The following is a 16,408-nucleotide window of genomic DNA, read 5'->3' as shown; positions in this document are numbered from 1 at the left end:
CCTGAGCTGTGTGACAGGGCTGTCCCTGAGCTGTGTGATAGGGCTGTCCCTGTGCTGACTGATCTGTGGGACAGGGCTGTCCCTGAGCTGTGTGACAGAGCTGTCCCTGAGCTGTGTGACAGTGTCCCTGTGCTGACCGAGCTGTGTCTCCTGCAGCGCCTGGCCATCGCCAAGGAGTTTGGGGACAAGGCAGCCGAGCGCAGAGCCTACAGCAACCTGGGCAACGCCCACATCTTCCTGGGCAGGTTCGACATCTCTGCTGACTACTACAAGTGAGTGACCCTGCAGGTCCTGAGCTGGCACAGCCAATCCTCAGCTCCAGGGGCTGTGACAGGGGACCTGGGGTGGCAGGGCTGCTGTGGGGGGTGATGCAGGCTGTTATTCCTAAAGGTGACAGCCCTGTGGCCTGGCAGTGACCAGGGCTCTTTGTTCCCACCTGTTCCTTGCAGGAAAACCCTCCAGCTCTCCAGACAGCTCAAAGACCAAGCAGTAGAAGCCCAGGCTTGCTACAGCCTGGGGAACACGTGCACACTGCTTCAGGACTATGAAAAAGCCATTGAATACCACCTGAGGCACCTGGTGATAGCACAGGAGCTGGGGGACAGGTAAGGGAGCTCCTCAGGTGAGGTGAAGAGCACTGACCCCTCTCTGACCTGCTGTTCTCTCCTGCTGGGGTTAAGCACCAGTGGTGTGTGCTTGGAAGTCATTAGAAATCTGTGTGCAGCCAGCCCTCAGTCCAATTTTCTGTCAGAAACGTGACCTGATTCACCTTTCTGGTGCCATTCAAACCTGGAGGTTGTGCCCCCAGTGCTGTGTCTGTGTGGGCTGAGTGAGATTCCTAACCAGAGCTACTTGAAGAAAATGCATCCTGCTCAGTGCTCTGCTGCTGTGTTGTCCCAGGAGAGCCTCTCAAGAGCTCCCTCATGTTCACAGAAGTTGTATTTTCCTTAAAAGCTGTGTGCTTAGGGCACACAGATGAGCCACTTTGCCCTGCTGCTCTGGGTTGATGCTGGAAACCTCCATGTACAAATGATGTTGCATGGAGATGATGCATCTTGTTTCTTGGTCTTGCTCCTCATTGTTTAGGAGGCTTCCACTTTTAATTTTTCTTAAATTTTAATTTGTTTTTTGAGAGGCTGATTCCTTTTTCGTGGATATTCTGATCCTGAGCCCTCTTGCAGCTGAAGTGACTTTGCAGCCAGCTCGTTGTGCTGAATCCCCTTGGAGGCTGGGTGTCCTCCACTAGATGGAGCAGGGACATCAGGCTGGGAGAGCTGTGCCTGCACCCAACTTGTGCTCAGGGCAGGCACAATCCCACCCCAGGGTGAATCATGCTGTGGGGGTGCAGCCCTGTGGGCTCCTGCATCTCTGGGAACACACCCTGTGAGCAGAAGGTATTCAACAGGGTGACAAGAAAAACGGTGAGATGCTGATCCACCCGCCCAAACCTCTGAAAAGGGAGTTGCAGTCATGCTGAACCTCCCCCTGCGCCCCCAGGTGCTTTTTTTATCCCTTCTCCCCCCACATCTGCTCGTTTGCAGAGCTGAGCAGGCTCTGGGGAGCTGGAGGCTCTGCCTGCTCCTGCAAACAGCTGCTGAAGGAGCCAGGCTGGGTCTGGGTCTGCATTCCCCTGCTTTCCCTGGCTCCTGAAAACCTGCAGCAGTGCCCTGGAGACCTCATGGAAATCTGTCCCTGTCCTTGCTGGCTGCAGTTCTGTGCTGTGTGTTCACCCTGCAGTGCTGGGGCTGTCACCTGCAGTGTTCTCTCCTTGCTGGTTTAGCTCTGGGCTGGTGGTGAGCCAGAGCTGGATGTTTCATTCTGGTTGTGTCAGGAGCTGGGCAGGAGCTCTGGCTTCTCCTCTTGTGCTGCTGCTCACCAAACCATGCTGGCCTTGCTGCAGTGCTTGTATTGTGTCCCCAGGCTGTTCATCCCCCAGCCCAATGTAAGAACAATTTAAGATGTCCAGTACACTTCATTTCCCAGTGCAGAACCTTGTGGAGGTGGAAGCAGAGCAAGGAGCTGTCAGTGCTCTCCAAAAAGCCCTGCTGGGCTTTGCCCAGCATTTCTGTGGTTTGACAGTTTCCTGTTGTGCAGGGTGGGAGAAGGAAGAGCCTGCTGGAGTCTGGGAAATGCCTACGTGTCCCTGGGGAGCCATGAACAGGCTTTGCACTTTGCAAGGAAACATCTTGAGATCTCCCAAGAGGTAAGAGAAGCTGGTGCAGATCAGAGGGAACCTGTGACCCCTGGTGAGAGCAAGGCTGTTTTATGCCAATGAGTTGCATTAATGCAGTTGCCTTGCTCTCCCTGCTCTGGGAAGCCCTTCTCCCTGTGCTGTTTGTGGTGTTCTTAGAACTGCAGAGCTTGGCTGGAAAACTTTTGATGGGAGGCTCCCATCCTTGCCCTCAATTACAGCAAATGTGTGAGCTGTACTTTGCCCTCAGCCAATGTTCTGGGTGAGAAAGGACCTGGGGACTTGTCCACTGGCTGGCCAGGGTGTTGTACTCTTGGTGTCCAGTCTGTGAATCCCCCTTTGCTGAGCAGGGGAGATTCCAGCTGAGCTGGACCTGCAGTGTCCTGGGGCAGTGGGTGCTGTCCCCAGCCCTGTGCCACAGCCACCCCCTTTGGGCTGCCCTGTGTGCAGCTCCTTGGCCTTGCCCAGCTCTCTGCAGCTTTCCTGCTGTTCTCAGAAGTGCAGAAAGCCAGAATTCCATTGTTTGCTCTTTTCAGTGTGTTGAGGAAATCGGCTGTGGCCTCTTTAGTCTTCCCCAGATGAAGAAATTGCCCTCTTGAAGCACTAATTGAAATCACCATATGTAAGTGTGCTGGGTGTTCTCCTGCCTGTCTATTAGGTTGGCTAAATCTCCGAGTAGGGCTGACACAGCAGCCTAATTACAGATTTAATTATACTTATCAGGCACACAGAAGAAATACTGTTCTTTGGCCTTGTACATTTTAGGACAGATTAACTTTCCCAGCTCTGCTTAGGCTGGGGCTGAATCCTCAGAGCCAGCCATCAGCTGAGGGGCCATGGGAGGATCAGCACTGGTGGTCCTGGGGCCTTTGGGGTGGGAGGGAGCCCCAGCAGGGTGGGGGTTCCCAGTGTTGTCATTCCAGCTGTGTCAGGAGTGGGTTCCCCATGGCAGATCCCATCATGAGCTATGGAGCAGTGCAGAGACTGTCCCTCTGACAAGCACCAGGATTTTGGCTTGGAGAAACCTTGTGGAATTCAACTTTTCATGCTGATGTTCATAACTCACTTCCCATCACCTCCTTCCCAACAAAAATCTAATGGTGGAATTTGAATCCAAATGAAACCAGCTCAGGGTAACCACACTGGAAACTGCTGCAGTTTGATCAGAGGTTGTTCACAAAATCCCACTGGAGTAAAGGATATATTCCTAAAAACCTTGGAAGCTGCCCCTAGTGCTCTAGGACACTGCTCTGGAGTGCTTCTGTCATCCCAGAGTGCAGCTCCTGGGAGGCTGAGGGTAGAAAAGAGGGCTCTGCTGTCGTGTGTGTGGCACGTCCTGCCCAGGGTCATTGTCCTGTCCTTCTGTTCCTGGTTGTTAATAGGGCTTTGGAGATGATCTGAAATGAGTGGAAGTCAGGGAAGCACTTAATAATTGAGCATCAAGGACTGTAAGACCCAACGTGGACATAGTAATTTCTGTGGAGATGATGTCAACAGCAAATCTCCTGTAATTGGCAGGGGGATTTGTGCCTGGTGATAAGCCCTTTGATCTGCCTCCCTTTACTGCCGCTTGGGGCTTTGTCATAAATAATGTGGGGATTTATGGTTTTGTTCCATGCTGCAGTCTATGGACAAAGGAGCTGTTGCCAGGCATTTAACAGGAGTCAGGCCCCTCCAGGGGAACAGCCAAGGTCTTCCTCTGTCACACAGGCTGCTCTTCCTCTGAAGATCTGAGGCTGTGACCTCTCTGTGTCCGCTGCTGGTGTGCAGCACAGCCTTTCTCTGCTGTGGTTAAACACTGAGGAGGATCCAGGGTTGTGTCCTACACCTCCTCATTTGAAGCAGCAGGAGCTGTTGGGCAGATCTCTTCCCAAACATCTAACATCAGCTTCCTTGGCCTCAGGCCAGCGAGGGGTGGGGACTGGGAAAAACCTGGAATTCAGAAGATTTTTTTGGAGTGTTGTGTGGGTAGATCACCAGGAACAGCTCGAAGTTGTGTGGCTGTGAGCCAGGAGAGAAGGGCTTTCAGGGCCCTGCTGTGGCAGTGTGCTGATGGCAGCGTGGTGTCTGCTGCTCAGTAAATGTGGAAATATTTGAGCAGGGGGGCTGGGAGTTGCAGGGCTCTGTGCCAAGCCATGTGTGGCTGCAGGACAGCCCAGACATGCACGTTCAGGCTCAGTTCTGTGGCACTGGGCGAGCTGAGCCCTCTCAGTTCCTCGCTCTGAGCTGTGTCTTGAGGTGCAGCACGGCAAGCACAGCCCCTCTCCCAAATTCTCCCTGGGGAAGGAGCAGTCCTGGAGAGCTGGGTGTTCTCTAGGTGTGTCCAAGCTGTCTCTGTGTTGATTTTGGGGTGGCATGGCAGACCCTTGGCTGGGGGCTGTTTTTTGGGAGCTCCCCATGCCTTTAACCACAGCCCTGTTGGTTTTCCTGCTGCAGATCGGGGACAGGAGCGGGGAGCTGGCAGCACAGCTGAACATGGCCCAGCTCAGGGCAGCCCTTGGCTTGAGCCCTGGGGAGGAGGACGGGGCTGCAGCTCATCCCTACTCTGGCTATGAGGCACAAGGTGAGTTCTGGGGTTTTGGTGGCGTTGGGAAGTTTGGGGAATTCTGTGGTGTGTTTGCACATGGGCAGGAAATACAAGTGCTGGAGCAGAATAAGGTTCTGCAGTGCCTTCACCACTAAAAGGACTGGGATGTGTTTGCTCTGTGCTTTTTTGGATCCCCAAAAAAGGGCACAGAAGGAGTTAATGGAATTAATCTGCATTGGGAATGAAATTCCACGTGCCGTGCAGCAAACCAGCTTTTGTATCTTTTAAAGCTCTGCAGGGCTCTTTTCTCTGATTTGACTGATACCAGAGGCTTTCAGGGGCGACTGGCAGGGATTTTTGGCTGCTCTTATTCTGATGAGCACCCAGAACAAGCTTGGAACATGGATTAGAGGCAGGTTGGGACCATCACTGGGTGGCATCTCACCCTTGGAACACCTGCAGCAGTGCTGAACATGGAAACAAGATGTGGCAACACTTGGTCACAGCAGCCAGAGTGGCTTTACTGGGCCCTGGGTCACTCTGCCTGTGCTGCCAGGTCACCACAGTGCTGCCAGGTCACCACAGTGCTGCCAGCCTGACTTGGGCACTGTCCTGGAGCTGCACAGGTGGGTGCCTGGCATGGGGCAGAGTTATTAATTCACACAAACTGCATCCCAGGAGGTGTCCCCTGCTGGAACCTGACCTTGCTGGCACAGCACATCGCCCTGCAGGTAGCCCAGGGAGGGGAGGGAGAGGCTGGCTCTGTGTGTGTGTGCTCATATTGATGTCCCAGGCATCACCTGCTACGTCAGTGCTGGAGCTTTTCCTGGCACTGGAGCTGTGGTGAGGGAGCCAGCATGTCCTGCTGTGCCCCTCTGGAGCTGAGTGCTGCCTCCAGTGCTGTGGGGGCCACAGCAGCTTCCCCAGGCTCCCTCTGCACCCCTGTAACTCCTGCAGAGCTCAGAGGCCTCCTTTGGCAGGTCACTTTTTGTGAAAGTGGCCCATGGGCTGCTCACCGCCCTCCAGAGATCCAGATGTGCTGTGCCAACATCTGGAGCCAGCAGTGCTGTTTCTGTGCAGGTCTGTGATCCCTGGAGGATGGGACAGGACTGAGCAGCTGCAGTCTCAGCTCTGGAGGTTGCAGTGACCTCGTTAATCCGTGGTGCTCACGTTCCCAAGGCTGGAGCTGTTTGTTGAGAGAAGGACAAAGTGTTCTTGGGAGGAGCACCCAGCAAACAGCTGGGATCTGCAGTGCAGGGAGAGGAGGATCTTGGAGAGCAGGATTTCCCCTCTCCAGGTCCTGGGAATCTGCTGGGGAGGTAAAAAAATCAGCTCAGTGTTGGTGGGAGGGAGTGTGAGATCACACCTGGCTGAGCTCTCAGAGCTTCACAGGTGGGGAAGGTGCTCCCTGGCACAGGGAGATGTGCAGGGGGTCTGACTCCTTTTATCCTGCCTTCAGCTCTCTTATTCTGCACTGCAGTGGAGGATGAGAGGCCACCAATGTGTCTCTGAGCCCTTGAGGAAAGGGAGATGTATTTAACGACTGCCAGAATTTTTGGTACCCTCCTGTGCACCTATTAAATGATTAGAAGAGCATAATTATTTATATTATTAATAGCAGCAATTCACAGCCAGAGGAACATCTGTTTCTGTAGTAGGAAGCAGGTGAGAGAGTTGAGATTCAAGTTGGCTTCTGAACCAGCCATGCCTTTTGCTGTTGACAAATCTCATGGTGAGGAGAGCTTCCCATTTTTTTTTTCCCATTCAGATTCCTTTTCCTGCTTAAGGTTACAAAATGGCTGCAATCCTCTGGTTAGGAAAATGTGATAAAAAATACCTGGGAGCAGGTATAGGAAAGCTTCCCAGAAAAGGCTGAGCCAGATTTTCACTGTGATGTCCTTCACAGGTTATTTCTGCTTTCAGGGCTTGGGCTTTGCCCTTCCCTGGGCTCTGGGGGTGGAGGAAGTGCCTGATGTTTTCCTCTGCTGTTCTGGCTCCCCTTGCTGAGCTCTTCATTATTTTAATTAATATTCTGAGGGTATTTGGATGTCAGAAGACAAAGCTGGAGGCCAGGGAAGTGGGGCAGTGCTGCAGAAGTCTTGTGAAAGCAGCGACCTTGTTGGGAAAGGCAAACACAGAGAGCTTAAAGCAACAAACTGAAGGAAGCTGGAGAGGAGCTGGAACATGAAATAAATAAACAGGGGCTGGGTTTGCTTCTCCAAACAACCAAAAATGTGGCCCTGAATAAATCTCCTTCTCTCACACACACTGTAAGCTAAGAGTTGAGTGCTGGCAGGCTTTGCCTGTGGAGAGGAGTGAAGGATTTTTCTGTGGCTGCATGGGGTTGATTTTAGGGGTGAAGCAGCACTGGGAGATGTCCTGGGGAGCAGCCAGGCAGCCCTGGTGCCCTTTTGCAGATGAGCTCTTTGGGCTGAAGCTGCAGCAGCTCTGTGAGGAGCTGGGAACACCGAGCTGACCCTCCCTGCTCCCAGCCTGGAGCAGCCCCTGCAGGGGAATCAGGTCTGGGGGTGCTGAGGGTGCTCTGGGGGATGTGGGATGGGGACACAGGGACAGGGAGCACCCAGCACTGGAGGAGAGGGGAGCCCTGGCCACCCTGTGCAGCTCTCCACAGTGAGAGCTGATTTGGGGCTGCTTTTCTTCTCTTTTGGCAGCTCGTCAGCCTCAGCCATCACCTGCTGGCAGCAGCAGTGTCAGGAGACACGAAGCAACCTCTGCTGGCAGCTGGGAGTGGGTGGGGAGGGCTGCAGGTGTTCCAGGAGGCGTTGGCATGGGGATGCTTCCAGAGCTGGCTCCTGGCACGGTTCCTGAGCTGTTTGCAGAACACAGACACCACTGCCCTGCTGTGCTTGGCTCTGAGGGCAGGGAAGGGCTCAGCCCTGAGCCTGCCTGGGAGCAAACCCAGTGCAGGAAGCTGCAATCCTGGAGTGCAGGGTGATCTGACAGCTCTGAGTAATTGCTGTGATGTTGGGCACATCTTTGATTTCAGTTTATCCCTACACATGCAATGGGCATCACCTTTTCTCTAACCAAGGCTGGAATAAACCTACCTGCAAATAAAACATGGGCAATTTGGGTCAAAGAATGAGCCTGGCTTCCCCTTTCTGCTCATCTGCTGAGAAATTCTAGGCATGAGGCTGCTGTGCTTGTCTAGTGTTCCCTGCTGGGGATGCTCATCCCTGTGTGAGGCAGCCCAGCTCCAGGCTGTGCCGTGCAGTGGGCACAGAGCCCCACTCCCTCCTGAGCTCTGCTCAGCTCTGTGGGGCTCTAGCTGTGGGGCTCTGCATCCTTGGTGCAGTTTTGAGCTCACCTCTTCACAGGAATCTTTGAACCCTTGGATCAATCAGACTGGAATAGAAGAAATCCGCTTTTATGTTTTCCAGCCTGTTTGTTTTTGTTTGTTTGCTTGCTTTAAATATCTTTGAAGTACCTAAAAAGTGTTTAGGGCTGATGGAGGAGGCAGGATTGACCATCCCTGTGCTGATGCAGTGGGGGAGGGAGGTGGTGATGCTGCTCCCCCTGCCAGCCTGGGGGATGCTGCCCAGGGCCAGGGATGTTCCCTGCCTGTGCTTTGCTCAATCTCCCTGCAGAGAGCTGTCAGCTGAGGGCTGTGGCTGTGTGAGAGCAGCATCTTGCTGACAGTGGGCCAGCCCTGCTCCCTCAGGCTGTGATTTCACTGTCTGGGGAGCTTTTGCCTTCCCTCAGGCAGAGCCAGGGTCACATCCCCAGCATGGAACTGCCCCGTGTCCTCACTAGTCACACAGAGCAGCAATTGGAAGTGTTTAATGTTAAATATCCTCTGCTCTATTTGATTTTTCCCAGGAGCTGATGGGCTGCAGCTCAGCCTTTTTTTTTTCCCCAGTGAAAATGAAAGCCTGAGGCTGTGCTGGTTAATTGTACCTGCTGAGCAGGGGGTGATGGATGAGGTGCTGGAGCAGCAGAGTGGCTTCTGGCCAAGTGCAAGGAAGGATTGGTGGGCTGGTGGCTTTGTTGTGCTCCAGCAGGTGCTCAGAGGGGAGAGCTGGGGCAAATATTCCCCTGGTGGCCAAAAGCCCTGTCTGTGGTGGCCCTGCTTCCACAAGGGAGTTCTGGAGAGAAGCTTCAGGACTTTTCAAAGATGCCTCTTCATTATAATGAGTTTTTTTTCTAAACCCTCTGCTGTTACAGCTGTTAAATCATTCCAGCAGCACTGATGGGGGGGATGAACCTCTGAGTCATTTGGATTTTCAACTCAGTAATTTAGCACTCACTTCAGACTGCCCCAGTATTGGCTTTAGGAAGTTTTAAAATATCTTCCCAAGTATTTAATGCTCCCCTCTCATCCTGCTGTGTACATGAGCCTCCTTCCCAGTATCAGTGTAAAATGCAGCAGGGGTTCTTGGCTCACAGCACAGGAAATGCTCCAGGACTGGAGAAGATGATGTTGTGCTACTGAAATTTGTTTTATCTTGATGCCAGGGGAAGATGGCAAGTGCTGGAAAGGAGGATGAGGAACAGGCCAGCTCCTGAAGCCTGTGGCAGAGAAGGAACAACGTGGCTTGTGGCACAGCCATCCATTCAGTCAGGATTAAATCTCTTCTTGTGGGGAGACAGAACTTTTTGGGAATCTGGATTCTGGGCAGGCTGCAGTTCCCTTTGGCTGCAGCTGCAGACTCCAGCAGCACTGCCAGCCCTGCTGTGCTGTCTGCACCTTCCCCAGACAGTTTCCCTTGTGGTGCTGAGTAGGAAATGCCACAGCTGTGCTGCTGCTCTGGCCAACACAGCACTGCCTTGAGGAACAACGTTCCTCTGCCTGCTGTACCTTCTGTGCAGCTCAGAGCAACAAAAGAAGAAGGAATTTCTCTTTCTTGCCCAGCTAGAATTTCTTTTTCTCTCTGAAAACTTTCTGTATGGATGGCCATGATCTGTTTGGCATTTCTCTGAGCAGGGCAAGGCCAGACCCTCAGCAGAGTCCCTGTGATCTCTGAGTGTCCTCAGGACCATCCTCCCTCCCTGGCAGGGACAAACCCCTGGACAGCCAGCCTTGGCTTAGCAAAAACACCTGGCAGAGCTCAGGATGCCAGCCCAGCGTGTTCCAGGAGCTGCTGGCTGATCAGGAGGAGGGATCAAGTACATTCCCCCTCTTTTTTAGAGGATTTTACTGTGGGTGCTTGATGGCTGCTAAGCTGACACGTGGCTGCTCCTTCTCTGCCCTCCCTGAGTCATCTGGAGGACAAAATCCTGTCCTTGGGCTTGTGTGGCTGCTGGAGCTGCTGCCCCTGTTAATTGTTGTGTGTCATTTCTAGCTAAACTCTGGTTTAGCTGATAAAGGGTGGTGGGAGGTCATGAGACTCTGCTGTGTCCTGGCAGGGAGAATCCTGCCCTTAGAAGCCAGCCAGGTGTTGCTGCCAAGTGCATCACATTTTGTTGGATCAGCCCTGGGGTGCTGAGCCTCCTCCCAGGCTGCTCCACCCAGTTCAGTTTATCTCCCAGCAGATCCTTCTGTCCCCACAACTGTTCCTGTCTGGAGCAGACGATTGCCTGGGGGGTTCTGGTCACAGGAGCCTGTGCCTGACATGGCCCAACCCTCCCACAGCCTCCAAGGCTTGTGTTTGCCAACTGTCTCAGGGTTTTCTGTGAATGCCCCCTCCTAAATATTTCATTCCTTGACCCAAATTCCCGATGTTTTATTTGCAAATCACCCTTGGTTAGAGAAAAGGTAATGGCTATTGCACATTGGGGGGAACTGAAATCAAAGATGTGCCCAACACCACAGCAGTTACTCAGGTTTGTAAGTCTATAAATAAGATCCCCCTGTACTCCAAGACTGCAGCTTGAGTTTATTCCTACTGGGGGAAATAAATAAGAAAAAAAGCAGCTCCCTTGTGCCATTTCTACCTGCAAGAAGGACTCTTTTTTAGGTTTTACCTCTTCATGTGAAGGTGAGGGCTCTTTGGTCTGTGATCCAGAGCATCTCCTCATTCCCTCTGCCCCTCTGAGAGCCTCTGTGGCAGCTGCTCACCCTGGGTGCAGTCAGCAAACACCCCAGGGCTCTGGGTGCTGTCAGCCTGTGCAGCATTGCTGTTATTTCTGGCATTTTCAGCTGTCAGACTGGATTGTGGAGATGCAGAGCTCTGGTGACAAACACAGAGCATCTTCTGCCACATCAGCCAGACGAGCAGCTTGATGCAAAGGGAGTTTCTCTTTATTGCCACATATTGTGTGCAGCTTTTTTAAAGGAGGAGAAAGCTGCAGGATTCTTGCTCTGGAGCAGAGTTTTGTTGTTCTCAGGGCCTGTTGGGAGGTTTGGATTTGCTTGTGCTCTGGATCAGTGCCTCCCAGCAGAGCAGGGATCATTCCTGTCCTCAGACAGAAGGAGCCAGAGCTGCTGGGATTCCCTGGTCCTTCCCTGCCTGCAGGACTGGGGAGAGCAGATGGTGCTGCCCATGGATGGGCACACAACAGCTTGGCACCAGCATTTTATGGCCCAATCATCGTAAATAACTGATATTATTTGCTTTCTCTATTTAGAGAAAAGCATTGTCCTACCCCAGTAGCAACTGGGAAAACAAATGCCACCATTTATCAGGCGAGTGCTGACAATAATAGAGGTCAAGTGGATTTATAGTGCCAGAACCCATTATGTGTTTGAAGACTAATTAAAGCCTTAAATGAGATGCTTGTCCTACTGGAGGCTGCCTCTTTTTTTTTTTTTATCCTTCTTTCTTTTCCTGCTGCTGTGCTTGTTTTCCCCCTCCCCCTTCCCTTTTAAGAGCTTTGCTGTAATAATGGAGCACGAGGCTGACAGAGCTCCCCTGATTAGATGTCAGCAGCGTATGATTTGAGCTGCTCTGGGAGCACTGGGAGCACTGGACCGTGTCTCCACTGTCACTTCAGAGCTGGGAAGGGTTTCCAGACCAGCATTCCACCCCAAACAACTGGCTGGCTGCTCTGATTTAATTATCTTGAGCGATATTTGGAGTTGCCTGCCCGAATCAAGGTTTGGGTCTGTACAGATGGGGAGAGGCACTGGCCAGGGCTGTAGAACCCAAAATCCAAGTTGGTTAATGCAGGTAGAGGGGAAATGACCTTTTCATGAGAGCTCAGCATGTCCTGGTGCTGGATTTGTTGTGTTGTTTGGGCTGCTCTGTGAGGATGATGAAACTCCACAACCTTTCCCTGTTGCTTTTCCATGGGGTCTCCTGTCAGGTTGGATCGTGCCTGCTCTGGCACAGCCCCCCAGAGGGATGCAGCGTGTTCCCAGCTGCAGACACACAACTGGTGCTGCAGGAGAGGGGGCAGAGCTGGGGCTCATCAAAGCTCATGTCAGCTTGATGAGAGCTCCTGCCAGGGCTCCCTGAGTCGCTGCTGCACACGCTCAGCTCGATCCTGTCAGCTGCAATCTCTTGGAGATGGAGCCAAGGAACAAGCTGTCTGCCCAGCTTGCCCCAGTGCTCCTCTCCATGAGATGATCCCATCAGCATCCTTGATAAAACTTCCTTGTGTTCTCCTTGGCTGCAGATTAAAGACAAGAATGTGAAAACGGTTAAACCTCCCTCAGCAACCAAATTGCAAAAGTAAAAAGCTGAAAAAAAAAAATTTTTAAAAATCCCCTTGGTTCGTGGTGCTGTTGAGATTATAGATGGGGAGGAGGAAGAGATTTTTGAAAAAAAATATTTAAAAAAGGAACAACACCCCTGAGCAGTGAAAAAAGCAACATCCCAGGAGCTCCAGGAAAGCAGGGCATGAATGCAGCCAGTCAGGAGCATTGCTCAGCTGATGTTCACAAGAAGGTTTCAACTTGCTCTCTTTGAGACCTCAGTAAACCTCCAAGACAGAGAGAGCATTTAGACAGGCCCCTGAGGTTTTCCATTACTCTGCAGCAGCCTTGGTAAACATGCCAATAAATGCTAGGGAGAGAGAGAGGAGGAAAAAAACCTTCCAGAGGAGCAGACCTGGGTTTTCAGCTGCTCAGTCCTTCTCATCCCCAGCTGCCACTGTGGATCAGCACTGGGGAGAAGGAGGCAGAGCTCAGCTTTGGCTGAGCATCAAGGTGTGCTGCAGGGAAAAAGAAGTTGGGAGAGGCTGAGAGTTACACCTGGAGCCGTCTGAGGGGATGGAGATGGAAAGTTAACAGGACTGCTGTCGTGGGACACTTGTGAGTATGGAAAGCTCTGCTCTCCTGGATGGGAATGTGTGGGGTGAGAATGGGAGAAGCTCCCACACATCTGGAGGGAGTTGCTGCTGGTGTGGATCCAGTTTCTTGTAGCCCTGAGTGATAGGAGCCCTCTTAAAGCTGCTTGTTTTAGTGGTGATGAGTGAGGACAGCGTTTGACCCCAGCACTGGCTGGGATTTCTGGAAAAAACAGAATTGGGTGAAGGTTTTTGTAATTCTGAACTTCTCCCTGTCTCAGCTCAAGTGTGTGTAAACCCCACACGGTCACAGACAGCCCCCAGCACGAGAACAAGAGGAAAAGCTGAGTTGTTCTGCTGGGAGGACTCAGCTGCTGTGTGTGTTGAATGAACACCAGGCAGGTTTTCTCTGCTCAGATTTATGGCTGCTGGCCAGCGGTTCAGCGCTCTGGGAGCACACAAAAGCACCTGAGGATGGAGGTGTGTAATTAATGACTCTTGAGACAGCTGGAAATGATGTGTGTTTATCTAGCTGGGCACACTTTGCTGCTTTCTTGCTTTCCTGGAAGTCGCTGTTAACCGAGGCCGTGACGCACGCTCCCTTCCAGGGGCTGGGTTGGAAACCCAAATGTGCCTCTGAAACCTGAATATACTTCTGATGAGCTGTGTGGAGGTGATTTTTAATCCTAATTTTTACTCCTGATTTTTACTCCAGACCCACCTGCTGCTGTAGTTTATTTGAGGGAAGCCACGAGTAGCTGTAGCAGTGTCCACAGTTCCTAACTGGGAGCTACTGGGAACAACCCAGCCCTGCCTTCCCCTCTCTGAGCCACGTGGCAGCACCAAAAATCCTTCACCCAACTCCCAGCCATCCCCTCCGTGCTGGGGATGGTGGAGCAAAGGGAGTTTTTGGGTGTTAGGAGGGGAGTCACCACCCCTGGAGGTGTCCAGGGAGTGACTGGACGTGGCTCTTAGGGCTCTGATCTGTTGACAGGGTGGGAATTGGCTGGATTTGAGATCTTTGAGGCCTTTTCCAGCAGAGCTGCTGCAGGTGGGCCCTGGCTGTGTGTGGAAGGGGCAGGGTTTGGTGGGAACACTGCTGCTCCTGACGTGTGCTCAGCTCTGTTCTCCACCTCCAGCCCTGATGTCAGTCCCCTGAGCTCAACCCCTGCTCATGAATCACCTGAAAACAAAGTGGTGCTAACGTGCTTTGTGGAGTGGAGAGGCAGCAATGTGCAGAAATGTTTTGAATCCCTTCAGGGTGGCACAGACACAACTTTAGGTCACCCCTGACCAGCTCTGATGGGTGTTGGTGACCCTTGGTGAGCTCCCAGCTGCTCTGAGCTTGTCTTGTGGAGCTGAGCTTTTCACAGTGCTGTCCTTGGGGTTGGGGCAGTCTGGGCACAGCCCTGGGTGTGCTGGTACAGGAATCCCTGGAGCCTTTTTCCATTTAATCCCCATGCTCTGCTTTCTCAAATCCTCCATTTGTGGATTTTGTGCTGTCCAGGGAGCAGCTCTGTGACCCCCTGAGCTCAGAGGGACAAGGAGCACTGGTGCTGCAGGGCTGGGGAGCTGGCAATGCTGGGTTTGGGGAGTTTGCTGCTGCAGGAACCACACAAAGCCCCGTGGTTTCCATTCCCAGGGCTCAGCACAGGGATCACTCCTCCCCCAGGATTTCCCCTGGAGCTTGGAAGGTGTCACAGGAACTCGAGTGGGGAGTTCTGGGCTCTGCCCTGAGCAGTGGGAATCAGCTAAACTGAGCCATCAGGGAAGGGCAGAAGCTTTCCCAGGTATTTTGGAAGCATCCCAGGGCCATTCTGCACATCCTGGCTGCTTGGCAGCAAGGCAGGAGCAGCTGGGAGCAGCTTGAAAGGAGACTGGAGGTGAAGAGGGTTTGGAAACCAGGAGCCAGAGCTGAACTGTGTTTCACCCACTCTGTTGTTGTTGGAATCAAACATCAAAATCTTATGAAATATCAAATAAATATCATAAATCCTGCCAAGTTTTGATTCCTCTGTCAGGTTCAAGGCAAGATTTTGTTCCCCTTAAGGCTGGGCCTATGATAGTTAGAAAACATTTGCTCCTTCACTTAGTTTTCCAGCCTCTGTAACTATAGAAAAAAGCTCAAAGTTGAGTCCCAGAAACATTCTTTCAGCTAAAAACATGATGATAAAGCAGAAAATCCACAGATGTATTAAATTGTCCATTTGTTACGATTTTTCTCAATGCCAGTCCCATGACTTTTGTGGTTTAGGGTGAGGTTTGTAACTCCTGAATTCCAGAGACCTTGTCTGAGATCAGGGTCATGGTGTGGCCTCACACAGCCCTGTGCCAGTGCTTTGAAAAGACCCAAAACAAGAGGAAAAAAAACCCACATTTGAATCTCAAGGCCAGCACAGCTGCATCATCCCATCCCTTTGACTTCCAGCTAAGCAGAGCAGAGGATCTGTGGACATTTTTTGGTGACACCCCCCTGATCTGAGAGTGTTGTTTTGCAGGAGCCAGGCCAAAGAGACTCCAGAGGAACAGCATGGACAGCTTAGACCTCCTCAAGTTCCCTTCTGAAAAGGTAGGCAGAGATGTCTGGCCTCAGGGACTGCCAGTGGGGATTTGTACACAGATTCCACTGGGTTTGTTGTTGACTGGCTTCATTTGCAGGGAAATGTGCAATTAGCAGATATCCTTGGAGTCAGTGGGATTAACCAGAGAGGGTTTCTGGAGGAGAGGAACAGCTGGTCTCACTAAAAAGGCACTTAACACTCAAAGCTGAAAAGTCACTTCTGGGGATTTTTTTTGAAGAAGCAGCTCTTTATTGGGAGGATCATTGTGAGCAGTTTAGCTCCAGAGTGGCTGTGACCCCAGTGGAGGGACGGAGGGGACACACAGGGATGGAGCTCTGCAGCAGGCACAGGGTTTGCTCCAGGGTCTGTTCCCTGGGCTCCAAGGATTGCTTTGCTCCTGGGAATGTCAGATCTGAGCAGATCAGCGTTTCCTCTGTGTCCCCAGGGCTGGTCCTGCAGCACTGAGCCCTTCCAGCCACAGGGATCATTTCAGTCTCAGAAAATCCTGCTGCTGCTGTGGGCTTTTTGGTACAAATCATCCACATTCCCCCAGTGCTTTCCAGGTTCTCTGAGTGTCCCAGGGAACATTTCTCCTTTACAGAGCTGTCACAAAGCTCACCCAAGCTGCAGGTGGGTCAATGGGTACCTAAAAAATCCCAGTAAACACTGGGGAGGGCAGGCAAAAGCTCCTCCCTGAATTAACTCTCATTGGAAAATAAATTCCAAATGTCCTGATGTGTTTTTATCAATTCTCCCAGTGCCCCTTGGCTGTTTTGGCTCCTGCCTGCTGTCACCAATGTGACTCCATCTCTTGGGTGTCCATGGCAGGGACAGCAGTGCCCAAGGTCAGGGGACATTGGCTCTGTCCCCATCAGAGCAGCACAGCCCTGAGGGCTGGCCAGGGGCTTGGCTGATGTGTGATTTGCTGTTTGTGCTGCTGTTTGCTGCTGTTTGCTGTGACAGCACTCGATGGTTCAGGCAGGGTTATGGATTATTTCA

General features: G+C 52.2%; 1 protein-coding gene across 3 annotated transcripts in view; it reads left to right on the top strand.

Annotated features, from left to right (window-relative positions):
- The window catches only part of GPSM1 (G protein signaling modulator 1), a 61,011-nt gene that overhangs the window by 23,304 nt on the left and 21,299 nt on the right, over positions 1 to 16,408 (top strand). For all 3 annotated transcript variants that reach the window (XM_033077711.2, XM_033077710.2, XM_033077712.2), the window contains exons 6-10: positions 157 to 272; positions 450 to 605; positions 2,095 to 2,203; positions 4,628 to 4,754; positions 15,347 to 15,417. In XM_033077711.2, coding sequence (XP_032933602.1) covers positions 157 to 272; positions 450 to 605; positions 2,095 to 2,203; positions 4,628 to 4,754; positions 15,347 to 15,417 — 579 coding nt within the window. The remainder of the gene's footprint in view (positions 1 to 156; positions 273 to 449; positions 606 to 2,094; positions 2,204 to 4,627; positions 4,755 to 15,346; positions 15,418 to 16,408) is intronic.

The sequence above is a fragment of the Catharus ustulatus genome, chromosome 21 (genome assembly GCF_009819885.2).
Source record: "Catharus ustulatus isolate bCatUst1 chromosome 21, bCatUst1.pri.v2, whole genome shotgun sequence".
NCBI lineage: Eukaryota > Metazoa > Chordata > Aves > Passeriformes > Turdidae > Catharus > Catharus ustulatus.
The sequence above is the reverse complement of the archived record's forward strand: the minus strand, read 5'-3'. Positions and strand labels throughout refer to the sequence as shown.